We start from the raw sequence: 26,511 nt of genomic DNA, 5'->3' as shown, positions 1-26,511 counted from the left end.
TCCTTAATTCGGACTGTGGAAATATATCCTGTGCGGAACCTGGGATTTTTATTTATTTACAACCCAAAATCCCCAAACTTGGAAAACTGTGTGAAATTCAAATAAAAACAGTATGCAATGATTAGCAAACTTTGGAAACCAATGTTTTATTCACAATAAATCCTTGAAAACATATAATTTGTTTAACCTGAGACATTTTACCATTTAATTAAAAACATGCATATACGGGTTTTAGATCAACATATACCTCCATGCAGATGACGCCTTTATAAGGAAAGGGGTGCTCACACTCAGGCGAGTGCATTTGATTAGCAGCACATAGCTACAGTTTACCCTCTGCATTTGTTATGACTCGTGGGCTGTACTCAGTTTTCCACACTTCTTATGCATTCCGGCATGAACCGTTCATTTCACTGCATTCCCCTCATTTTAAGACCTACTGATGACTGATACGTCCTCATTAAACCTTAGCATTGAAATATGGTGTATTTCCTTTTTTTGAAGACTGTAACTTAAACTGATAAATCACATATTAAACTACATATTTAAAAAAATGTTTATTAAAACTAACCAACATTTTCCACCAATTCAATTCAAATTCTTTATCGTCCCACAAGGGGAAATTCCACTCTCAACAGGCTTCACACAGAGACCGTGATGATTACTGCTCTCTGGAGGCCCTCTTCGACACGGCTACGTGATGACGTTTCACATGCGACGCGCAACTTACAACAGGCATGCGCCAGATACAACGTTGTTGTGGTCGTCCGTCGACTGCGTGGTAAGTTGGCGTTCACTATGTGACGGTACTTCATGTCAGGCAAGCTGAGTATCTGCGGAGTTTCGAGCTTACAGAGTCGGGGGAGCTGAGTGCGGTGAGTCCGGGGCTGGAGCTGCGCGCTGAGCGGATCCGCTTCCTCCTTCTGTTTGACGGCTGTGGGCGTGCGGACGGGGAGACTGCCATGTAGCTGAGGCAGAAGAATGAGCAGTCAGCGCACTTCAGCGGACGGGACAGACGACTGCGCGGTTCAGCAGGAAAACGAACTAGAAGCCCTCGCGTCTATTTTTGAAGATGATTTCAAGGATCTGCGGAGCAACGACCCCTGGAAGGTAGATCCACCTTCTATCTGTGTGCAATCTTCATGTTAGCGGAATGCAGAGGACTGCCAAGTGTTTGCATATACGAGTGTTAACTGGAGTAAACTGCAGTGCAAATCAACGAGGCTCCTTTTGATTTGGTTTTCAGGTTAAAAGGCCACCAGAGGTGTACCTCTGTCTGCGGCCCAATGGGCTAAACAACGGACAGGAGTGTTACGTGACCGTGGACCTGCATGTCAAATGTCCTCCCACGTATCCGGACGTGTGAGTACTGGCTCCCTTTCTTTGCCAATTCTCCATCATTGTCGCTGCACTGCAAGGTGTCCATTCACATACTGACCATCTACTACAGGGCAGCTCAAACATAAGGTGCACGGGCCAGAGTTGGGCCTGGCAAAGACTCCAGTCTGGCCCACTGGGCAGCTTTGGCAAATGTGAAGGAATGCACAGATTTTGGAATATTATTTGATAAAGTTTGCAGAAGAAAGAATGAAGCTGGCAAAGCTTTGAAGACAGCTCGCTTTTATTTTAACGGTCTCTGTGCAACTCCCACTGAGTAACACGTGTTTACAAGGCAACGCTATTGTTGCCACCATGCTCACCCTTATTTATATACTTGAACTTACACTTGCCCTCTTTATTGGATTATTTATTGTACACTTTCCCACTTCGAGTATTATTTTTTTTTCACAATTTAAAATCTCAGACAATACTTGAACATGAATATCCCCAAAACTATGAAAGATAAAAGTCTTTCTTTCCATAAAAGGGACTCAGGATCTGTAATTTGGGACGTATGGATCAAAAATGGCTAGAATAGTGACTAAATAGATAAAATATCGAAATTAAATACCATTCAAGCAGTCCTGGAAAGTCACATATTTTAGCACACACTAATAAAAATAATTATCACATTGCAAAAGACTAGTGACAATCTTTGAAAGTCCAAATAATGCTAAATAAAACACGTGCAGTACTTTTTAACATTATTGCACATTATCCTGGGAGAGCCTTATGGGTCAGGTTGCATTTAAAATGCATTAAGAGGCATTAAAAAGCACAAGTATCTGTTTAAAAGAAATCGTACACGAATATAAATATAGCGGAACAGCTGAGAGTTATGAAAAACATAACAGTAGTTCATCTCATGAGTAAGATAAGATAAGATAAGATAACCTTTATTAGTCCCACACGTGGGAAATTTGTTTTGTCACAGCAGGAAGTGGACAGTGCAAAAGTTATGAGGCAAAAATTAGAATACAATAAGAATAAATACAGTACACAGCTGTACAGAATAGAATAAAATAAAATACTATATACAGTAGAATAAAATAAAATAAATATACAATAAGATAAAAATAGAATACAAATACAAATACTATATACAACTGAGTAAAAATACAACGAGTAGGTCACCTTAATGCCATGACTACCACAGGCAAGCAGGGATGTATTTTTAATTATTATGTCTGACTAACTTGACATTATTGGGCACTAACAGGCCTCCAGAACTGGAGCTGAAGAATGCCAAAGGCCTTTCAAACGACAACCTCAAAAGTCTCCAAGCTGAACTCAACAAGCTGGCGGCGGAACGATGCGGAGAGGTGAGCATACACTCGCAGACGCACGTGCAGTCCCATGTGTGTTGAGATTTTCATTAACTTATTTACCTGTGAACTTAGGTGATGATTTACCAGCTAGCGGATCACATTCAGGGTTTCCTGAGCGAACACAACAAGCCTCCGTCGCGCTCCTTCCACGAGGAGATGCTGAAGAACCAGCGGAGGCAGCAGGAGAAACTAGCGCTGGAGGAGCAGCAGAGACTGGACCAACGACGCAAGCAGGAGGAGGAGATGGTTAGGACAGGAGGAAGAAACGCTGATTAGGTTGCAGTGTAATGCCCAAGTGATTTGTGTGGTCCGGTCACAAACAGGATCATTTCATGTTATTCATTCACAGCCTGACCGTCTGTGATTTCTAGAAACAGTTCAGGCTGATGATTCACTCTTTTACTAGGAAAACTGGCAAATTCCAGCTTTCTACTGTTGTTAGTTGGTTATGAATAAATATTTTTGTGATGATGATAGGGGTACTATTCATGCTGTGTCCTTCAATTTTTTTAGGCCAGATATCGGCTATTATGACTTTAGGACTATAATAGGAATATAGCATTTATCAGCTGATGTGGAAAACATCATTTTTAGGTTCCTGTCATGGGAGTTTTACCACAAAAAATGCAAAGTATCTTAAATGGAGCAAAATCTTTAACACTGACAGTTTAAGTAAGCTGCAAAAGGTGTATTGTGATGGAATTTTCTTATTCCTTTAGGAAAAAGAAATCATGGCTGAAATCCAAAGGAGAGAAGAGGAAAAGCGAGAGGAAAAGAGAAGAAAGGAAATGGCTAAACAGGTGTTCTCGCTGTTTGATTTCTATTTGATTTGATTCACTTGATTTCGTTAATCATCAGTAAAATCACAGGGATGTTACAGATCGCAGTCAGAGCAACCCGTATAACTAAGCCATCAGTATTGTAAGTGACTCTTTAAATGGCTTTCTATTTGCAGGAGCGACTCGGGAGCATGGAGCATTCGATGTCTGTGATGGGGAAGAGTCCACCCAGCCCAGGAGGCGCAGCTCCCGAAGTGTTTGAAGCCAAGAAAGCAGCTGGCAATCGCCGTCGGACTACCTCAAATTCCCGCCACAGGTACACGTCCTACATACAGAAAAAGCTTCTCGTGTTTAACAAAGTGCAGTAATAATGCTTCGATATGTCTCCTTCACCAGACGGGACACGGTTAATGAGGACAACAGTCGCCCGCAGGAGGTTCTTCACTTCAGCAGCAATGTTTTTGGAGAGCTTGCTGTGCACCAAGGGAAAAGCTTAGGTGAGGGCCATCAGACTGGCGCTGCCAGCCACGTGGCGAAAAACGTAATATGTCTCTTTAAATGTATTTCTTTTTTGGTGCGTTTCCGACAGGTGTAAGTGAACGGTTCGGTCGTAACATTTATTGCGGGTTTGAGGTGAACTCTGGCGATTTTGCTGTGATCTATGAGTGGTCGTTGCAGTGGAACAAAAAGATGAGCAAGTTCTTCACCACCCAGGAGAGAGGAAGGATTGAAAACTGTAAAAAACAGGCAAGTAGAGAGGAAGGGGGGCTTTTTATTAAGAATTTGCTGATTAAATCTTGCATTTTAACTTATAAAGCCTTTACGAACATGCATGCTTAAAGCTTGGCACATTTCAACTTGCGTTGTGCAGATCCATGCAGCAGAAAATGAGTTTAACTCCCTGCTGCGGCTGGAGCACCCAAACTTGGTGCAATACTTGGGGCTGAGCGTGGTCGAGAAGGAGGAATGCATCGTGGTTTACATGCTGGTGGAGCACGTGGCCGGGAACAGCTTGAACCAAAGCCTGACCGCCCACGGCCCGGTCCCTCTGGATAAGCTCTGCCACTACACGGCCCAGCTGCTGACTGCTCTCGACTATCTGCACTCCAACTCCGTGGTCCACAAACAGCTGGGGCCCTCCAGTGTGCTGGTGGACTCCGAGGGGAACATTCGAGTGACCGATTACAGTTTATCAAAGAGGTTTGCTGACATCTGCAAAGAAGACATTTTCGAACAAGCTCGCGTGCGTTTCTCCGAGGAAACGGCGATGCCAACGAGAACGGGCAAGAAAGGCGACGTGTGGAACCTGGGACTGATGCTGCTGGCTCTGAGTCAAGGCAAGGAAGTGAAGGAGTATCCGGTGACAGTGCCGAGTAGCCTGCCTGCTGATTTTCAGGATTTCCTTCAGAAGTATGTATCGATGAATAATTCCTCATAATGTTGTATATTTTTGTAGTTTTACTGTTAATCTCACTACATAACAAACAATTTCTATTTATATTGTTGTCACCAACTTATAATGCAAATGAACAACCTGTCTTAGCTGACAGGTGTGACACCCAGTGTGGTCTTCTGCTGCTGTGACCCCTTTCAGAGCTGCTCTTCTGCATAAGTTGGTTGTAATCTGTGGTTATTTGAATCACTTTTGCCTTCCTGTCAGCTCGAAACAGTCTGATCATTCTGCACTGACGTCATCGAGGCATTTTCACACAGAGAACAGCTGCTCTTTGGAAATTTTCTGCCTTTTGGACCATTTTCTGTAAAACCTAGAGTTCCCAGTAGAACAGCAGATTCTGAAATATTCAGAATAATCAGCACTTCTGGCACAAGAAGCCAATTCAGAGTCACTTAAATCACAAATCTGCTGTTCAGTTTAAACGTAAGCGTGTTATTTTGACCACATTTGCATGCTGAAATGCATTATGTTACTGTCATAGGGTTGTATATTTGAGCTAACATGCAGTTAACATGCGGTATACCTAAAAGGTAATCGGTGAGTGTGTGTTGATTTGAAAGTATTAACTTAACAAAAGCGTATAAATCGGTCTCTTATAATATCCCAGAATACAATGTGACTACACTAAAATGTCTTGTTTTGCTGCGACAAGCCTCCAATTTGTTAGAATATAAAACGAGTAGAAAAGTTGAACAGTTCTTGGATTTAATATCTCGGGGCAATCAGATGTTTGGCACGAAAGATTGCTTAATTAAATTTTTCGATCATAAAAATGGTTACCAGATGCTTTGACTGACTAATCAATCAACTGTTTAAATCATGGAGCTCAAATCTTGTGTTGCTAAAAAACAAAATGAACAAAAAACAGCGACTGCCTGCAAGGAGAGGCGGAGGACGGGCTCTTCCACGCAGTTTGCTGTGGTCTGATTTTCAGTAATGATAAACAGATGTGATTTGTTGTAAATGGGCTCAAACATGCAGAGACCCTGATTTGTTCCTTTGGGTCTTGGTGTTTTGCTGTCTGCTTGCATTGCAGCCTGTAGAGTAAGATGCATTGCTGTGCAAAAGTCTTGAGCTCACCTGTCATTGCTTTATATTTTGCAAGGAAACGTACATGGAAATGCAGTTTCCAATTCTAATGAGCTGGAAAATCAATATTTGGTGTGACCACGTTTATTCTTCAACACAGTCTGAACTCTCTTAGGCAGCTTTCTTGTTGTTTCTAGCCTTCAGGAATAGTTCTCCAGGCTTCAAGGACGTTCAGCGCTCTTCTTTGAATATTATCTGCTTTTCCCCCCATTCTCTGTCAACATGATCCCACACTGCTGCAATAATGTTGGGGTTTTTAGGCATGCCAAGTCTTTTTCTTTTCCCCTCCACTTGTTTCCTAACATTAGTTTTTTAAGGACCGATGCTGAGATACAAAGTTGTTGTTTTTTTTTAACTAATTGATCTTTGAGAATCAACTTGTTGATGCAAAAATACAGTTTTATATTTATTTTATATTTTATGCCTGGAAAAAGTTTCCTTTTTTTTCTTTGCCAGAGAAATGGGAAGATTTGGAAGTAACAAAGTGGCTAAAGATACAGTTTTCTTATGGTGTTAACACTGGGCCGTCGCTCGACTTAGATGCCTTATGCTTGAGTGATTCATAGGTCAGTGTTGAGCAACTTAACAAAAAAATGCTTTAGGAAAAGGGAGGCACATGGACTGGACTTCTAAAACTTTTAAAGATCATCAGAAAATCAAGAGAACTATTTCTCAAGACCATTTAAAAAAGAAAAAAAAGTCTGGCTCCTTGGAATAAATTCTGAAGAAATGAGGGGTGGCCCACTTTTACACAGTGCAGTATATTTGTGTTCCTGGTCTTTTGCATGTGCCAGATATTGCTTAATAGTGGGTTTTATGTGTCTTTGCGTTGTAGGTGTTTATGTCTGAATGATACTGAGCGCTGGACAGCTCAGCAGCTCTTGGACCATTCTTTCCTCAAGCCTTCCTCGCCTAAGCACCTTTCACAGTACCAGGACAACAGCCCAGAAGGTGACAGTGACACAAATGGAAACACAGATGACAAAAAATGCAGTGAAATCGTTATTTAAATTGGTTACAGTATAAAAGTTGGGGTCGAAAATGTTCGAATAATAAAGATAAATAAAAATGAACAACGTTTAATTTTAACTCTTTTTTTCCTTTTTTGGATTATTTTTTATACTGAGGGAGTGCTTGCATTTAAGGAGCCGTTAACAGTTTTATATTTCTCTTCTTAAAATTGCTCAAGATGTTGATTTGTTTGCCTCTCAGATCTAGCTGTGGACTTTGCGTCATCAGTCATCCCCCGGAGTCACATCCTCAATGCTCCTTTCAGTTCGGTCTTGCAGCACAGGCAGATTTCTCGGTTTGTCTCCGAGTTTGAGGAGCTGCAGCTTCTGGGAAAAGGAGCTTTCGGTGCTGTAATTAAAGTGGGTTGAAATAGTTTACTTACCCTGTGTGAACTTTCTCGCTCGTTTTATCTGGCAGTAAAGTTTTTGTCTTTTGTGTTTTGCCCGCATCCAGGTTCAGAACAAACTAGACGGTTGTTACTACGCGGTGAAACGCATCCAGGTGAACCCAGCCAGTAAGCAGTTCCGACGGATCAAAGGCGAGGTGACGCTGCTGTCGCGGCTGAACCACGAGAATATCGTCCGTTATTACAACGCGTGGATCGAGAGGCACGAATTGCCTGCCACAGGTGTGCTGAGCAACACCGACAGCTCCGAGCCGCTGAGCTCAGCCGACAAGGCGCCACAGCGCAAAAATGCACCGGAGCGCCTCAACGAGCTCGGCCTGCCTGACGACGTGGAGGACATCGCTCCGCCTCCCGCCCTGTCCAGCTCAGTCGAGTGGTCCACCTCCATTGAGAGGTCCTCCAGCGCAAGGTGCAGCGGACGCCAGTCCAGTGATGATGAGGATGATGACGACGATGATGAAGAAGATGTCTTTGGTGCCTCTTTTTTGTACGTTTTTTATTTTTCCTCCAAAGGACGACTTACTCCTCCAACTGCTCATGCATCACATTCTTTTTCTTTTTTTCCCACTCAGGCCATCAAACAATGACTCAAGGAGTGACATCATTTTTGATAATGGAGATGAAAGCATGGACGAGATGTCAAAGGTTCCAATATTTTCACTTCATTTATTAGTTTTGTTATGTCTGTTAGCGTTTGGCGTGGTGCACCAACCAGCTGGTGTTTCCTCCCACAGGTAGAGCCAAGCAAAAGGCCAGCGTCCGACACAACGGAGAGCACAGAGTCAGATCGACACCTCATTACGGCACATTACCTGTACATACAAGTAAGCTTCCCCCACGTGCTTCACTTTTACCAACAAAGACCTGTTTTACGTCTAATCCGAGGTTTCCGTTCCTGACAGATGGAATACTGTGAAAAGAGCACTTTACGAGACACAATAGATCAAGGCCTGCATCAGGATCAGAATCGGTTATGGAGGCTTTTCAGGGAGATACTGGACGGCCTTGCTTACATCCACGAGCAGGTATGGAGCGGCTGCACTGATTGGACGGAGTATAACTGTGACTAAAGCCAAGATTTGAATATCTTATGTTCCCCCTTCGTTCTAGGGCATGATTCACAGGGACCTGAAGCCTGTCAACATCTTCCTCGACTCACTGGACCACGTGAAAATTGGCGACTTCGGCCTGGCTACAGATCATCCCGCTAACGTGGTACGCATTATTACAGTGTGGCGTGCAGCTTTCAGTTTCGCTCTGCTGACAGGCGGCACTGATTTTTGCCTCATTGTTTTGATTAACGTGTAAAACTCCTCGTGAAGCTCTTATAACTTGTTAAAGCAACTGTTTATCTCTCAAAGGCTGCTGGGAAATTTGAGGTGGAGGAGAGCGGCTCTGCGGTGATGGCCAAACTGGACCCAACAGGTGCAAGAGAGTTTGAAAACACTCATAACACCTTTGATAGCCGTGCAATAATATTCCTGTTGAACTGGCGCTCTATATTGATTTTGCATCACTGTCTCCAGGTAACATGACAGGGATGGTCGGTACTGCCCTGTATGTCAGTCCGGAGGTTCAGGGAAATACAAAAGCCACATACAACCAAGTAGGAATTTAAAGATTCACTTATTTGTCTGGATGCATGAGAATTAGAAGTTGCTAAAACTTGATATTTGAGAACGTCTCGAGTTTTAAAGAACTTTTTATTCATGTTCTTGTCTGCAGAAGGTTGACCTGTTTAGCTTGGGCATAATCCTCTTTGAGATGTCCTACCGGCCGATGACCACGGGGGCCGAGCGCATCGCTGTCCTGAGTCAGCTGCGTGGAGTGTGTTTGTGACAGAGACTGAGAACAAGCTGGGTGGGGGGGTTTTGCACCTGGTGCCTTACTTACATGATTTTCTTTTTTCCCTTCATATTTACAGGAACCCATCATCTTCCCAGAGGACTTTACTTTACGTGAGCAAGGAACACAGGTGAGGATGACTGTTGCACAGCGCTTTCTTCTCCTTGTATAAATCTCAGTCTAACAGCGGTCTGTTTCTCTCTCTGCCTTTTTCTTTATGTCTACCAGAAGAGGGTGATCGAGTGGCTGCTGAAGCACGACCCGGCTCTTCGGCCGACTGCCCTGGAGCTGCTAAAGAGCGAACTTCTGCCTCCTCCCCAGATGGAGGAGTCGGAGTTGCACGAAGTGCTGCAGCATACCATGGCCAATATCAACGGCAAATCCTACCGCACCATGGTGGCCCAGCTGTTCGCCCAGAACACCTCACCAGTCATGGATTACGCTTATGATATAGACCTCTACAAGGTGAGGAGCTGATTGAGCTGACCAAGCGTTTGCCAGTGGATTTTATTTTACTGTAGCCGTTCTTCATCTTTGCTGGATGTCAGATTAAAACTATGCTGGAAGATTTTTTTAATATACTGTTTTTAACATGTGAGATTTTCAAATAATGTGCTCAGATGGTGTAACAGATAATTCCTATTCAAAGCCCAGCTGAGTTGAAAGTTGATATTTGGCAAATCGGAGGTCACTCACCTGCTGTTCAAGTGCTCTATTGGTAAAGAGTGCCCAATCAGAAAGATGGATTAAAGGGAGTGGGAAGGTAAAGTAAACTTTTTTTTTTTAGAGTAAGCAGTATTAGCAGAGGGGTTGTTAATCACTTTCAGCTGCTTCAGTGTTTATTAACAGCAGGTGCACTACAGGGACAGCAGTGAGACAAACCCCAAAACAGGAATGGTTTTACAGGCAGAGGCCACTGACTTTTTTTTGACTAGTTTTGCATTTAGCTAGGGCAAGGTCAGCAAACCTGTGGTTAGCCCTTACCCTTTTATTACATATACTGTGTCCCCTGCAATAACTTATCCTCTCCCAGTCATCTGCCCTTCTGTCCACCAGAAGGTAGGAGGTGCTAAAGTGACTCTTTTCATGTTGAAGGTTGCCGATGCCTAGGGTAGGATCAGTGTCACTAGTAGCATGAGGTGATGTCTGGACCCTACAGAGGTTGTACAGGTGCTCCAACTCGTCCAGAACGGCACATCAATATGTGGCGTTGCCAGGTTTGGTGTGTCTCTCAGCACAGTCTCAAGAGCATGGAGGAGGTTCCAGGAGACGGACAGTTACTCTAGGAGAGCAGGACAGGGCCGTAGAAGGTCCTTAACTCATCACCATAAAAATGTTATCTGGATGAAGTCGATGGACCATTGTCAGATCCTGCGCTGGTGCAGTGGCTCCTGGGTTCTTCCTAGTACACAACAATAGCCAGCATCATATGTCGAGAGGATGCAGGCATTTCCCAGCGGATGAAGGAATTGATAACATGCTCATATAATCTAAATGCAATAACGCATCCCTGGGACGTTGGTTTCAGTCCAACCAGCGCCACCAAGTTGGACCTCAGGCCTAGAGCTCAGTTATGCCCATATGTCATCTCATTAGGAGCACGCCCCAGTGTTGTCAGGCATAAGCACACATGGTCCATGCATGCTAAGTGCCATTTTGAATTGCTGCAGTTAAATTTCAGCAAAAATGGGCTAGCCTGCTGCATCACTTTTCACTTTGATTTTAGGCGTGTCGTTGAATTCAGCCCACTGCAAGTTGATCATATTTATTTCTTACCCGGTCCGTATCAGTGTACACAGCTAGCATGTTTTTCCCATTGAGATTTGTTGTGTTTTTAAAGTGTTCCTTTAATTTTTGGATTCGTGTTTATAAGATATATACATACAAGTCCAAGAGTATGGATTAAATAACATGATTGCAAACCTGTGCTTTTTCAGGTCACAATTCATACTATCTGTTGTAAGGAATGCTTAACCCTCCTGTTATGTTGGTTTCCAGGAACACCAATTATGCTCCTGGGTTAATTTGACCCGGGCAAATTTACTCATCCAAAAGTGTCAGAAACACTGGCATTGATTATTTTACAATTTTCTTTTATAATTGTGATTTTTTTTCGTTTTCTGTAGTGATGCAGATGACATGTGACATCTCTTCTGTTCTGGGTCAATCGGACATAACAGGAGGGTTACATGGAAGAAAATCCACTTCTTCCCTTCTCTACCTCTAGATGGCACTGTAGGCAAAGGAATAGCTGCACTCTTTCTTTCTAAGCTGGCTCTCTCATCTGGTCTATCACAGATGAGCACAAGGCCTGTTAGTGCTTAGTCGATGTCTCCTGATCCCTGACAGAGGCTGTTTGTTTGCTCTCCCTTCAGGGCAGCTTCAGCTTCAACAATGCCAAATTGCAGCAGCATGTGTACGAAAGCATCACCAGGATCTTCAAGAAGCACGGTGAGTGCACGTGTCTGTCGAGTGCGTGCATGTGAACGCGTGACCTTTGTTGACACTACGTGGACTCCTTTTTAAAGACCCCAACATCTGCAGCAGTGAGAGGCAGCTAAACAATAAGCGTACTGTTGGGCAGCACAGATTCTGTGCATGTGCGAGTGTTGTTTTTGGGCACGTTGCTGATGATGTCCAGCTGTACTTGTTTGTTTATGCGCAGTTTGTCTGTTCACATGCATCAGTTATCACAGGGTCATTGTGGTTTATGAAGATGGAGCAGCAATGTGTTTGATTTCAGGTGCCGTGCGTGTCCAGACCCCGCTGTTCCTCCCCAGGAACAGGAAGTTGTACGATGGCATTGAGCTGGCCTGCTTCATGGACCATAGTGGAATGCTGGTTACGCTGCCCTATGACCTTCGCGTGAGTTTAACACACACACGGAGTCTGGTTTACGTGTCCACACATGCACACAGAGCGCCAATCATAAAACTATTTACATAGGAACATGCAAACACACACACAGTGTGAGGCTGCAATCAGCAGCCGCCTTAAGATCCCGCTGCCTCAGGAACCCCGAGGACCAAATGCTTGTTTCCACACATTGATTGATTACAGCCTGGTATGCACAGACTTCACTGTCTTTATACAAGTGCACCCAATGTCTCAACTCTTGTTTTTTTTTCCTTCTTCCGCTTTAGATCGCGTTTGCAAGATTCGTCGCTCGCAACAATGTAACACATCTGAAACGGTAAAGTTTATATTGAGAAGTCATTTTGACCATTTGTGCGCACACAAGTAATTATAATGATGCTCGTTTATGAGGTAAATCTTTTCATTTAAAATGTTCTTAAAAATATTCAATAGAAAATGTGAAAGAAAAAACAAACGTAATTTGAGTTTTAATGTGTTTAAAGAAAGTTATATGCTTTTGTGTCTGCAATCAATACTTTATCAAGTCCCCCCCCCCTTCTGTAAACATACCGGACTGTGCAAAAGTCTTGCGCCGCCCCTTACTCTTTATGTTTTGCTTGGAAAATGAGAAATGGGTGCAGCGGTTTATTGAAACATGGCAACATGTTTATGAAAAGACTCAATTTGTTCACTTCCAATGAGCTAGAAAGTTATTGTTGAACACAGCCTGAACTCTCGTAGGTAAGCTTTCTTATTCTTTCTTTACATAGTCGTCAGGAATAGTTCTCCATTCATTTCTAAGGACATTCAAACCTCTTCTTGTTGGTTTTACAGATGGCTGTAGACACTCACATTTGTCTTAACCTCCTCTGTACATATTGGCTTTGATTTGAACTAAAAGTTTCTCATTTTGTATCCATAACTCTATAAAACCTGCCAAAGATTTTCAGTTCTGTTCGTGTCATTTGGTTTACCTCAGGCATCTCTCCATGTTTCCCTTCTTTAGGAATGAGCATTTCTACCAAGTCCTGTGTCGAGTCTTTATTATATTTTATTTGACATGATTCTAAGATACAGTTCATCTGCTGTAGATTTTTCTTTTTTTGGCTTTTTGTTCCTCATCGTTTTAAGGACACACTGTACATCATGCAGACATGGCGAGTTTTGGTATCAGGTGATTTTCAAAGAGCTATTATTGGTGCAAAAAATGTTTTATGCCCGTCAAACTGTTATCTTTAGTATTTTTGATAGATTCAGCTAAAGAAATGGGAAGAAATTGTATCTTAGGGTTAAACAAAATATTCCTCTGAAAACAGTCAGGTACAAGAACGCACAGTGTTCCTTTTTATTTGTCGAGTTATGTTATTTTTCATTACCTCGGTAAACCTTTAACCTCTCCACTTTATAGCTGAAAGTGCTGTGCTCACGGGTCGTGCTAACACCTGAAGCGTGTACCAAGTAGGTTTTTGTGTATCTGTTGAAAAAGCCTGTTTTCATGCTGGACGTGTGTTTCTCTTCGTCTCTCTTAAGGTACAGCATTGAACGAGTGTTCCGGCCCAAGAAGCTGGACCGCGCACACCCGAGGGAGCTCCTCGAGTGCGCCTTTGACATCATCACTCCTGTTAGCAACAGCCTGCTCCCTGAGGCCGAGATCATTTACACCATCTCTGAAATAATCCAGGAGTTCCCCGTGCTGCAGGTTACACACAAGCTGCTCGTGTTGTTGTTATATTTTTATGTTTTTAATCAGACTGTTGGGTCAGATCCACGATTCTTAATTATTTTTCTGACAGATGCCGTTGGGGATTTTTTTTGGTCCCCCCTTACTTCCCACTCACATTCCTAACGTTCCAAAGTATGTGTAAGCCTGACAGATTTACACTCTATTTATTGTTTATCTAGTAAATCTGTTATGCACCGCTCTGTCAACTTCCTTCCCTCCCTTCCAGTACAGTCCATTTCCTGTCCCGATTCATTCCATTGCCCCGTCAGTGGCGCTACTCTTCGCATGCTTCATGAAGCCAGTCCAACTTTGTGTCTGGCCTCGTAGGTCTTGTTTCTGATCCTCTCCATCGCTCGGCTCTTTGTGTAAAAGCTTTTAGGAATCTGTGAGTCAGAAAGAATGAAAGGGCAGCCGGACGAGCGGGTCATTATTCATCGCAGTGCTCATTGTGAAGCAGTGCTTTTAAATTTTGACTGTAATTGTGTCTGAGAATGTTGAAGGTGTGTTTGTGACTGCAGGAAAGGAACTACACCATCTACCTAAACCACACCAGCTTGTTTAAGGCCGTCCTGCTGCACAGCGGCGTCCCGGAGGACAAACTGAGCCAGGCCTCTAACATACTGTGTGACCTTATGGTCAGTCCGGGTTACACATTGCACGTCTGTTATTGATATGCTTCTTTGAGCAGATGCAGTCGTGACATTTTTATCACCTTTTTTCTTTTGTTTTCCTTTTTGTCTGCATCTGCTCCAGAGTGAGAAACTCAGCAAACGTGAAGCGGAGGCAAAGTTCTGCAACTTTTCATTGTCAGCCAACTGTGTGAGTGTCCACCTGGTGTATGAACCTTCTGTAAAAAATATTCAGCACACTTGTAGCACATGTGAGAAGTTTGCATTCAAGGCTTTGTGCCAGACTGGCTCTCTAAGGTATGGTTGCAGCCTTTCAGCAGCTGTATTTGAACTCACACGGTGATCCTGTCCTGAACCTGAGCTTGTAGTTTTGCTGTCTACAAAACTGCTACTGAAAACTGAAAAGAGAGCTTTCTGGCAGAAAGTCATGGAGGGAAGCTCATGCTCAGTCGCACTGACATCTCTCCTCACCTCTCGCTTTCAGTTGCAGACTCTGTACAAGTACATAGAACAGAAGGGGAATCTGCAGGACCTGGTGCCGCTGCTGTCATCACTTACCAAGCAAAAAACTGCCGTTACCCAGCTGGCCAAGCAGGGTCTCAAGGACCTGGAGGAGCTGACTGTGCTTCTGCCCAAACTTGGAGTTAAACTGATGGTGATACAGATTCTGGAGGATAAGGAAACACCTGCTGTATCTGCTTTACTTTGTTTAGCTTTTTTTTTTAAATAAAGCTGTATCTCCTTTATAGGTGGTGATCAACTTAGGCTTAGTGTACAAAGTGCAACACCACTCAGGAGTCATCTTCCAGTTTGTGGCTTTCATCAGGAAGCGCAGACGAACCGTACCAGATATTCTGGCAGCCGGAGGACGCTACGACCACTTGGTAGGCTTTACAGTCATTCCACAAAGTAAAGCCAGGCCACCACTAATACTAATCGCCTGTAGCTGTTTATTTGAAAAACATGGGCCTATATCATGCAGTTTGCTCCCTGCCTTTCTAGATCCTGGAGTTTCGTGGACCGGTTTCCACAGGACCCGTCCCCAGCGCAGTGGGGGCCAGTGTCGCCGTGGACAAAGTCTGCGCTGCTATAGTCAGCATGGAGGAGCCAGTGAGAGACACAGACACACGCTTGAATCTGACGTTGCTAATTATTATAATGAAGGAGCAGCAGATGGTTTCATATTTAATGATGGCTTCATAGAGCAGTCGGGCTGCCACACAGCTACTTTTAGAAACCTGTTAATAACTATGATCACCGCTGCTCCCGACTCCACGGAGTTATTTTTGGAGGTGCATCATTTTCTATATTTTAGATGGAGATTGTGAAATGATGTGCCCCGAAAGCTTCGTGCACATATAAATACCTGGAATGACTCCTTTGCTGAACACATAATGCTTTAACTGCAGCTCCCTGCTTCTATAATATTAGACTAAATGCATTTGCACGTAGTTGCTTTGCGCGACCGTATTTGTTTGTGTTCGTATCAGCCAACAGTGAGCTCCTATGATGTGCTGGTGGTCCCTGTGGGCCATTCTTCGATGTCCAAAGCCATCAGGGTTGTTCAGAAATTGTGGAGCACCGGCATCGCTGCAGACATCAACTACGATGTTTCACAGGTTAGTCGTCTTTAACTGGTTCCACTCATAAAACCAGAACAAACCAGTTTTGATTTAAAGGTGAACCCTGAGACCCCCTCATGGAGTGTAGTAATCTCATCCCTCCTATAGAGGGCAACACTTGACTTCTATTTTAAAGGAAAAACCCTCACTTGTTGCCAGCAGCCTTAGTGTGACAGCAAGTAGTAAAAATGGTAAATGCGCCACAGAATGAGCTCTGTGGCTGCTTTTCAAAGAGCATTACTGGCCATACTGGGGCAATATAATGGGGCAATTTCTACAAACAAAGACAACATATGTTAAACACACTTCTTATAAAGTCTTTTGATGAGATCTTGTTAGCAGTTTGAGAGCTGTGATTGGATGATAGCCGAGCTGACATCAAGCCGTCCAAAACTTCGCGATGCCACGGCTCTGTCACATTCTTCACGATAATGTGACCAACTGATCTCAGTCCCCTTTGTGCACGTTTGCATGAACGGCCTCTCCGGCATAGCTGTGTGCCCACATTTTAATGCCCCTCCTGTTTTTTCCTGCTCTGCTCTTTATAACCTATTGTTGTCTTAACTTTCCACTGCTGTGGTGAGTGAGTGTTTGCTTTATAGTGGCTTTCATTGTCTTATGTACCGGCACAGGACACGAGCGATTGGCTCCTCTGTTTTCTTACAAGCAATTAGGAAAAGTTGAGTTTGGATGAAAGCCAAATTATCAAGTGTGTTTTTGTAGATTATGTAAAAGTTTGAGCAAAAGTTTCGAGCCACGTCGATCTGTGTTACCCGTTTCTGTGTTCGCAGTGATCTATGAATCGTTCAAGCAGAAAAAGACGCCTAACTAAAGGGATGAACCGGGGTTGTCTACACACATAACATGTAATTTAGCAAAGAACCAATTTGAAATTGTATCTTTAGACGAAACACATCATTTCTTTGTTTTCTGTAGCTAAATCTATGAAAAACCGGCATTAAATAGTCATTTTTTACCAAAAAGGTGAATCATTCAGAGCTGTTAGCTGAAAACATGACATGTGCGAGTGTGTCTTTAACACAGATTTGAGGAAACTCACCAAGTGGGGGACAATAGTTTTTAGGGCCCCCGCATCTCTCTGCAGCAGATGAACAGTATCTCAAAGCCATGTGCTTGTATGGAGGAGATCAGGAGAGCGGTACAACAGCAAGCACAGCAGAGGCTCTGTCATGGCTCGCGGCTGAATTTTGGGGATTTTGCAGTACTGTCACATTTTGATCCACTATTGCACTTCCATCTGGAAAGCATCTAATTGGTAACAGCTTCAGTTTTTCAATAATGACAGTTATCCCAAACCCACTGCAGTAAAAGCATACATGGAGAGAAAAACACACCAAGGAACACGGAGTCATGGATTGGCTTCCCCAGAACCCGGACCTCAACATTACTGAAGCAGTGTGTGATCATCTTAAAAGAGAATGAAATAAAAGGCAGCCGACTTTCAAAGAAGAGCTTTGAATGTCCTTCAAGAAGCCTGGAGAAGTATTTTTGAAGACTACTTAAAGAAATGATGAGAAACTTTTCTAAGAGAGTTCAGGCTGTGTCGATGAATAAAGGTGCTCACACCAAATATTATAACTTTCTAGCTCATCAGAATTGTACAAACTCTGTTTTTACCTTTTTATATGTCGTATTTCCATGTATGCTTTAATTAATCACTGCACCAGTATAAAGAGTTAGACGTGGCTTAGACTTGAGCACAGCACGCAGGTTTTTACCAGAGGAGACCTCGTCCAAACCCGCTCGGCTGTCATTGCCGCTCACTAGGCTTTTGTTAGCACTGTTCCCATGCCGGCCTCTTAACAGCCCTTAATTCATCCCCTGGAGACGGTTCAACTCTTTTAGTTTTTATTAGACAAATATGGCAAACCCCTTCCGCAGGCAGGCAGCCAAGTAGTGGAGCTGCCCATCTGGCTCCAGCCAATAACTTACCTTTGACATGATTTGATCTGTCGGTGTGAAAGTTGTAAGAAAAATGGAAGTGTAAACGCTCGTGTGATGACAAGGAAAAGTGACGCGCATAAACATACACTTGCTGTGCTGGGGCTTTGTTCCGCACCGCCAACCGTTCGTTTAGCCAAAACTAAAGTTAATCAGAATGAATTAGGCCGACACGAATCGCAAACATACATGTTCACTGTTACGGTTGAATGGATTACCTGGATGTACATCAAAGCTAATGATCACTCTTCTAGTTCTAAGTGAAACTCAAATGAACCAGTGCCACAATAGGAGAATTTTAAAGCCTCAGCTTGGTGTTCAGCGGTAACTCAAGCATGCTTTTCTCCCTTTGTTTCAGAAACTAGATCAGTCAGGGTTGAAATTGGCAACCGTGACGCTGTAATTATGTAATTACTGTATGTTTCCAAGCCTAATTTGTGATTCTTAAGTAATTAATGAAAGAAAAGCTTGTTCTCAGAGAATTTGGCCTCAAACAAGCCAACATCTTCAGCATGCTACTTCATTGGTCAACATATGTGTTTGATTATGTTTGACCATTATCATCATAAAGGTTTAATGGAGTATAGCTTAGCTATGCATTTAAATTTCAGCTTGTGTGTTGAGAATGATGATTATTGCCTCTCTGTGTGTTTGTAGTCTCAGGACACACTGCTGGAACACTGCAAGCTAGGCGGCATCACATGCATGGCCCTCGTCTCTGACAAAGAGGGATCCTATGTGAAGGTAAGCACCATCTGTGCACCATCCAAGCACATCCACTTCCCAGCAACACACTCAGGATTTGAGTGAAATGAAATGCTGTAGAAACCTGCCGGTAGCATTGCAGATTGTCGCTTTTTCTGTCCTCCAGGTAAAATGCTTTGAGAAAGACAGACAGTTGGAGAAACGGATTCTTGAGTCTGACTTGGTGGATCACGTCATTCAGAAATGTCGGTACAAATTCCTCGATGAGAGAAACATCAGGTAAAAAAAAAAAAAGGTTTTGGTTTAACGAGTCGCTCAGATGTGTGTGAAGGATGCAGAAGGGGTTAAAAAATGTCTTCCTTGTTCCTCAGCAGAGAAATCTCTGAAAGCACGACTCTACAGAACCCCAAAGGATCACTGCTCACCAGCACAGGTACCACGCTCAGCTTATTCTGATGATCCTCTCATAGGCTGTAACATCACACGGCATGAAAGCATCACACTCGTGTTTCACACACTGATTTGACTCTAACAAACGTGTAATTTAGACATAATTTCAAAGTATTTCTTATGATGTTGGATTTCCTTTTTGCTATTTCCCTGATTTACACAAAGTTATTAAGATTCACACCCTTCTGGCACAAACACGCTCTAATTAAACTGAACAGCAGTTGAAACCAGAGCTTTTTTTGTATGTGTGCGATTAAACACTCGATTTTGGACATTTAAAAACATTTACAGTCGGATAAAACGATTCATTTGTCCCGTTTACTGTCCTCTGATTCCAGGGTCTTCAGAGCAGCATGGAAGCAGCACCTCCATAAACATGAATGTGAGCCTCATCAGCCCGGAGAAAGTTTCTGCCAGCGCCAGACGACGCTACGAGACTCAGGTTTGCGATCTTTGTAACCGCGTCTCCGGCTTTTCTCCAGAGCTGCGTTTCTCAGTATTAGTAACTTCAAACCTCTAAAATGGGTTTCCAGGAAATTTGCTGCTGTTTCTGTTTCCTATTTTTCTTGTATCCATCTGCCTTAAACGTTCCTGTGGTTATCCTGAAGAATATGCTGTTTGTAACGTGACACCAAGACAAGTTTTCGCTTGTGAAGATGATTTATATTTGTAACCATGTCATTTTTAAACGGGTCTCTCTCCGTCTCCTCTCATTTCAGATCCAAACCAGATTACAGAACCTGGGTAGCAATTTGCAGAACAAGAGCAATGACATTGAGGTTCTTGCTGTAAGTCATTTGTGTGTTTATGTCCCTCCATCCCCTATTTCTAACCTACTTGCCCCCCCGTCCCACCTTATCTGTTGAATTCATGTGTGAAATCGTAGGGGAAGGAAATAGTTTTGATAGCTAAAACAACAAACATCTAAGGATCTGCCCTTTTATAGCTGCTTTTTAGATCCCCTGCTGGAAGTAAGATCACTGCGAATAAATTCCAGTTGCCTATCGAACAACAAACGCTAAACAGAAAGCAGCTAACGTGGCATTTCTAGGGGACATAAATGGTCGCTGGTGTTTGTTTCCAGTTGCGCTATCCATTTGTGGCCACGTTCTCAAAGTGCACTCACCCCTCTTGTCTTATTTACCATCTCGCTGCATGGTCCAAATGTATTTATCATCCTTGTTGGAATCTGGACTCTATAAACACTGCAGTGTCACTGAAACGTAACAACAATCATCTCGATGCCAGTAAGCAGTTACACAGGCCTGTGAGTCTCGGGTGTTGCGTGTCAGCAGCCTGCTTTTCTGTCACTCAGACTGATATGCAAAGTTGATGCTACAGATGAACCTGGAGAGTGATTAGCCTCCTGCTGTAAACTAGAAACTGTGGTGCTTTCATTTCTGCTGATATCACTGTGAAAATGTAATTTTATGATGTTAGTGCTGACTGGACTGCTGATGTTGGGGGAAGGGAATTACATAACGTTCTGGACGAAATGTGCAACAGTTCTGTGTTTTGCTACAAAATTGCTTAAAAATGTGTAAAAAGCTGTGGTGTAGAAGGCAAGGCTTTATTGTGTAACCGTACTTGTTTTTGTATCCCGCAGGTGGACCTTCAGAAGGAAACGCTGATCAACTTCCTGTCTCTGGAGGTTGGTTCCCTACTATAGCTTCATCAAGAGCACGGCCGAGTTAATAAAAGGCAACATCGCACTGAAAGGGTGGGGGGAGTGGAAAGAACGGCCAATAAAGGTCAAGCTCCTAGACAGGAAGACAGGATCCCGTTGCCTTCCTTACAGTCTGATGAGGAACGCTACAGTTTTCCAAAGCAGGGGAGACCTGTGAGACTCGAACGTGGCAGGCCTTTTACGAGGCTCACACATGTGACAGACGTACCAAAACGCACTCTGAGGAGGTGTTAATATTCACATTCCAAACTTCTTACCAAGACCTTGCTATAAAATCCCAGCTTCCCTTTAAGGAAAGTGAAAAAAAGACTAATTATATTGTGAAGAAAGCTGGAAAATGCTAAAGCCTCCACTCCATAAATGAACGGGCCACCTATGTAGTTGTCCTTTTGCAGCACACATGTGTCACTGACAGCGCATTGAGTTTATAAAACTTATAAAACAATGCATAGTATGTAACAGCCACGCTGGCAGAAAGGGCCTGTTTTAAACAGGTGAAATTGCCTCAAGGCACACAAGAAACCAAACACTTGACAAGCAGGTATGTTCTTCAACACTGAAGATGGGGAAAGAGGAAAAATAAAGCCTTTGATTCCTCTGATATGCTGTCTGTTTTTTGACTCGGAAGTCTGTTAACAGACATGAGGCCTGTGAGCCATTTGGCTGGTCTTTGTTTAAAGCTTCGGATATTAAATCTCATCTGTTGATGGTTTTGTTTGCTTGAATGAAACATTTTTTTTCCTTTCCGTCCAGTTTGATAGCGAAGAGCAGTTCAACAACAGCGTGAAGACGTTGCTGTCTCGTCTGCCCAAGCAGCGCTACCTGAAGGCCATCTGTGATGAGATCCACCACTTCAAGATTACAAAAAGGTGCAGTGGTGTTAAATTGTGCATCATATTGGTGGAGTGTGTTAGCATTCACAGCTTGCTAAACTCTTGCTCAGACACTTGGGCTCACTTTGAAATGTGCTTGTTGTTTAAAGAAAAGCACATTTGATCAATATAATGTAACATTGAATTGATCAGAAACACGACAAAATCCTTTATTTGTGATTCTTAAGTCTAGACTGTATATAAAAGATGGAAGCAGCCCTGCTGACAGGGTTTGGCTCCTGTGTTTGTTCATTGTAGGGAAATGATCCTTCAGTTCCTCCTGTGTGGCCTGAGTTAACACACTTTCCTCATGAGGTTACGTTCTCATGTTTTAGGTTTTATCGAATGCTGTATTTAGTTTTATTGCTACCATATGAGCACGCAGTGTTCCCTGGTTTGCCAGATCCAGCCCATTACTTGTTACGTCTGGTTTTAAAACGCCGAGATGTGACTCAGCTCAAGACTTGACAGTCGGAGTGAAGTCTCTTTGGCCATGTCCATCCTTCATATACAGTCTATGTAGACATACAGAGGCCAGTTCACAGATCACTTTTTTCCATGCCATATCGTGTTAACAAATCCCAGTTTATATCACATGTGATATAAACTGGGATTTAAAACCTTTTGACATTAAGCTGCATCCACTCTGGTGGCAGTACTGGATGCCCATACATTGTAGCCTCAAAGGTTGGCAGTCATCGACATCGCTTCTCTGGTTTTGTTGATATAATTCATGAATAATAGACATTTGTTTCACTTCCTTAAGTCGGCACTGTATTTGCGCCTCTTCTAATCCGCCATGGTGCGAGTGACTTAAATTTTTATCATCGCACGGTTAGCATGAGCGTGCTTTCCCTTCTTTTGTCTGTTGAAAATTTATAGTACAATGCACCATCCTGCGTATGTGCCCCAGGCAGCGAACTTCAAAGAAGTATAACCTGAATAAGTTTTCTGCCGTCAGGTCTCCATGTGTCCGTGCCCTCACAGGAGCATAATCCAGGCTTTACTCAGTAGCTCTCTGAGTTTTTTAAAGTCTCTCCTAACTAAAACCTCTTGCTAGTTATTTTTAGTCCAGCCATTTTTCTTAACTGAAACCTGATGCAGACAGTGAAACACGTTTTCGGGAAGCTGCTTTGCAATAGTTCAACCAAGCCCACACACTCCAGGTGTATCAGTGCCTGCCAGTACAACAAAAGGAGTCTTCAGACAGATAACTACCGCCTAGAAGAACGTTAAATCCTCAGCTGATCCCATTTCCTGACATAGAATTTGGAGAAGGATTTGCTATATTTGGTCTTACGTCTGGCTCTTGGCACCCCAATAGACTGACAAGGGGCGAGTCAGCTCCATCCATTTCTCTAGTGTAGATGGAAAAGTTTAAATTCCCATACTCCCAAACGTAATGTCCCGCCCAAGTTCCAGGGTAAATCCTGTGTTTGAGCTTCTAGTGTTGTGAGTGCCCAAAGCCTGTGATGGGATCCAGCAGATTTTCTCTTTCATGAATGAGATGGCAGCAAGAAAAATCAAAACCTCTCATTCTGGCTTCCTCTTCGTCTCTCCAGAACAGTTGGTTTTAATTTCCTGTCTGTGCTGTGTGAGTCGCCATTAAGGGGGGGAAAAGGCTTTCCTGATAAATGAGCGTCGCAGAGGCAGCAATGGATGGAGTCGGCATGTGTTTTTATTCTTTTGTCTAGTGGTTTTCATTGAATGTGGGGCACATGCAACCAAGTCAAGATGAGTAGGATGAAGGGCTCATGCAGCAGCTACGTAGCTGTAGCAGGACCTGAAGTTACACCTTATTATTAGTTATTCCTTCTTTATTCAACTGAATCCAGAGAAATCTTGAGGTTAGACGCTCACTTACTTTTTTTAATCAGCACTTTAAGCAACATGAGACATTCATCTACTTACAGTTTACTAGTTTAGTCTCGTTGTGTTTGTATATATTTGTGAGTTAGATGGAGATCAAACAAAGCTTTTTCCCACCACTGTGTATTTTTACCCTGTTCCCCATCTGAGGCTTTTAAAATGCCAACATCGGCTAATTATTGTTAAACACAAAGCGCAGCTGAGTCTGCTTCAGGTATATTTCAATAAACCAAATAGATGCACTGAACTTCATCATTATGGGTCTGTCTTTAGTCCTTGTGATAGCTTGTGTCAAGTTCGACTCAGGTTTTTGAGGCCATTCCCTCATCTCAAAGCTGAGTCGATCTTTTGGTAGTGTTATCCCAAGAGCGAGCTGAATGGCAGCTTCATTTCTTTTAAAGCCACAGTCACTCTAAATACTTCTGGAGGATCTGGAGTTGACCAGATCTAGAAGAAGACTTTATCAGGCTTCTCTTACATATGTTATAGCCCCAAACCATTTATTAACTTGAAAACTATAAGTAATACTTTCAATTAAATTCTAGATTTTACTGGAAGCCAGTTGGGGAACTGAGAATTAGTGATGTAGCCCTCTCACCTTAACACTGCGTGTCTTCGTTTCCTAATAGGACAGTCTCAGTCTTGTTCCTGGTCTGATAAGCCTTGTATCAATGAAAGATTTGACATAGAGGAAGCATGCACATCAGTGGATGTCAACCCGAGGGCCACATCCGGCCTGCCAGAGGTTTCCATTTGGCCTCCAGAATATTACTGAATTCAGGAATAGCCTGGGAGTGTTGAGCTTTCAGAGCAAATGAATTGTTGCAAATGAGCCACTTAATACATACCTGTCTACTGTTCATTAAAGCTGCGGTTTTCTGCCTCAACTCTCCGCTTAAGGCTCTTCGAGACTGGAACTTTTTCATGTTTGAAATATATTCAGAAACATTTCTCCTGCCATGGACTCCATACACTTCAACACTACTGCATGGATAGCTTGACAGCCTTACAAATATGAAGCCTAAAACATCACAGTCGCCCTCTAGTGGCCTTACAGTACAGGTAATTTGAGTCTGTATGGAGTGCACTGATGAATTCAAAGGAGTGGGATAAATTTGGACGTTTCTAGAAAACATCCTGGGTGAATCACGTTGTCTGGATTTGGAGACATTCCAGTTCAAATTTCTTCCAAACCCAAAACAGCCGTGGTCAAGAGTGACGATGTCCATGCTACCTGTAGGCCTTAAGGGAATTACTTAAAATTACATACTAACATGTACGTTAAAGGATGTGCTGATTAGAATTTAATGGTCAAAGGTCAAGTTTCCAGTGACCTTATGTCCTTATGGGCATTGCTTTAAATTTGGTACAAACATTCACAGTGACTAACAGGTGACCTGATTCGATGGTCGAGGACTGTTTTTGACCATAACTGTCGAATTCAGATGCCAATTCTGACATTTCACAAAATGTTTATGGGATTTCATCCAGAAAAGGTCAAAGGCCGTTATTGAACACCATAACCTGGGACCAGAAGGGATGGAAGCCTGGGAGCATATTTCATGTTTGGTTGGTTGGATACTTAGCTGAAGCATACTTCTGTTAATGTTTTTTGAAATCTGCAAACAAATCTTCTGTTACAGGGTGGCTATGGTGATCTTGTACAGCTATAAATACGACTACTACAAGATTCTTCTGTGAAAGCCAAGGGATTGCCTGGGAGATATTCCACTTTGCTTCCGGCAGCAGACTCCCAGAGACAGTTTTTATCCTTGGACCAACAAAGTCTGCTTAGAACATTGAGGCTTTCCATTTGGAAGGTGTGAGTCCCAAAGATACAAATGAACTTCTTTACTGTGGTGAATGGTAAACCAGCTATCTGATCCAATCTCTCCCAACGTTCCCAAAACCCTTCAGTGTTTCGTGGTCCTCAACAAAGGTTGACAAGAGGTTCACTGGACTTTATTGCCTTAATAGAACTATAGAATTTAAGAGGAAGGGCTGTTTACTGAGTGTGTCATGAGTACAGATACATTTCTTCTTAGGTACAGGATGCAAAGTGTGAATAAATATTTTTCCCCACATGCTGTGACCTGTGTGTGTTTATTTCAACCCGATGGGAATCTAACGCCAAAGGATGCTGATGAATAATTATTTGAAATGTATAATACTGTGCAAAACTCTTGAGCCACATCCCAGTTATGTGGCTTCATTTAAAAATGGAGGGAAATATGCAAGGCAATGCAGTATCCAAGGCAAAAACACAATAAGGTTGAAAGACGATATTTGACGTGACGCCTTTTTTTCTTCAGCACAGCCTGAACTCTTACACAGCTTTCTTGTAATTGTAAGTAGTCTACAGGAATAGTTCTCCAGGCTTCTTGAAGGACATTCAAAGCTCTTCTTTAAATGTTGACTACCTTCTCTTTTTATCAAGATGATCCCACACTGCTTCAATAACGTTGAGGTCCAGGCTCTGGGGAGGCCTACCCACGTATGGTTTTCCTGCACTGGCACTTTTTAGGATTTTGATTTTTTTGCCAAAAGAATACATTGCCAATCAAACCCTTTCCACATAGCACAAGGCTTTTGCACAGGACTGCATTTCTAACCCTCACTAAAATGCCTAAGAGATTAGATATTTTTGTAATGCTCAAAACATTAAGTGAAGTAACACAACTTGTTAGATGCATTGTTTGACATATTTTTGGCATGGGACTCTGACTTTTCCTCCAAGTAATCTTTCTGGAGAAGCTTCAGCACCTTGCAGTTTATCAGCAAGCTCTATCAGACGAGTCAAAACAACAGCACAGTCCCAGAGTTTCTGGTCTGGCCTGCATGT

General features: G+C 42.9%; 1 protein-coding gene across 2 annotated transcripts; it reads left to right on the top strand.

Moving 5' to 3' along the window:
• Positions 1-701: 701 nt before the first annotated feature.
• eif2ak4 (eukaryotic translation initiation factor 2 alpha kinase 4) lies at positions 702-25,753 on the top strand. 2 transcript variants are annotated; one of them, XM_082517292.1, is made up of 39 exons: positions 702-1,110; positions 1,247-1,362; positions 2,600-2,702; positions 2,781-2,954; positions 3,428-3,508; positions 3,664-3,803; positions 3,884-3,984; positions 4,077-4,234; positions 4,359-4,897; positions 6,868-6,983; positions 7,245-7,402; positions 7,497-7,936; positions 8,022-8,094; positions 8,184-8,273; positions 8,352-8,474; positions 8,560-8,664; positions 8,811-8,874; positions 8,976-9,055; positions 9,175-9,276; positions 9,374-9,424; positions 9,523-9,759; positions 11,670-11,745; positions 12,038-12,159; positions 12,438-12,487; positions 13,681-13,849; positions 14,392-14,508; positions 14,627-14,692; positions 14,987-15,157; positions 15,252-15,386; positions 15,505-15,612; positions 15,993-16,121; positions 18,744-18,830; positions 18,958-19,070; positions 19,166-19,224; positions 19,580-19,683; positions 19,961-20,029; positions 20,848-20,892; positions 21,682-21,797; positions 25,313-25,753. In XM_082517292.1, the coding sequence occupies exons 1-39, from the start codon at positions 982-984 to the stop codon at positions 25,368-25,370; spliced, it is 4,974 nt and encodes a 1,657-aa protein (XP_082373418.1). In that variant the 5' UTR covers positions 702-981; the 3' UTR covers positions 25,371-25,753. The 2 variants fall into 2 exon arrangements, with proteins under 2 accessions (XP_082373418.1, XP_082373417.1); XM_082517291.1 differs by having other exon boundaries at positions 19,163-19,224.
• Positions 25,754-26,511: the final 758 nt, after the last annotated feature.

This window comes from Aulonocara stuartgranti (genome assembly GCF_965226115.1).
Source record: "Aulonocara stuartgranti genome assembly, chromosome: 19".
Taxonomy (NCBI): Eukaryota; Metazoa; Chordata; class Actinopteri; order Cichliformes; family Cichlidae; genus Aulonocara; species Aulonocara stuartgranti.
This window is presented reverse-complemented; position numbering and strand designations above follow the sequence as displayed.

Coding starts and splice junctions, on each gene's coding strand:
- eif2ak4 (XM_082517291.1), top strand. CDS start 982: ATGAGCAGTCAGCGCACTTCAGCGGACGGGACAGACGACTGCGCGGTT. Junction 4,235..4,358: donor TTGAAAACTGTAAAAAACAG/GCAAGTAGAGAG, acceptor TGCGTTGTGCAG/ATCCATGCAGCAGAAAATGA. Junction 8,475..8,559: donor TTGCTTACATCCACGAGCAG/GTATGGAGCGGC, acceptor CCTTCGTTCTAG/GGCATGATTCACAGGGACCT.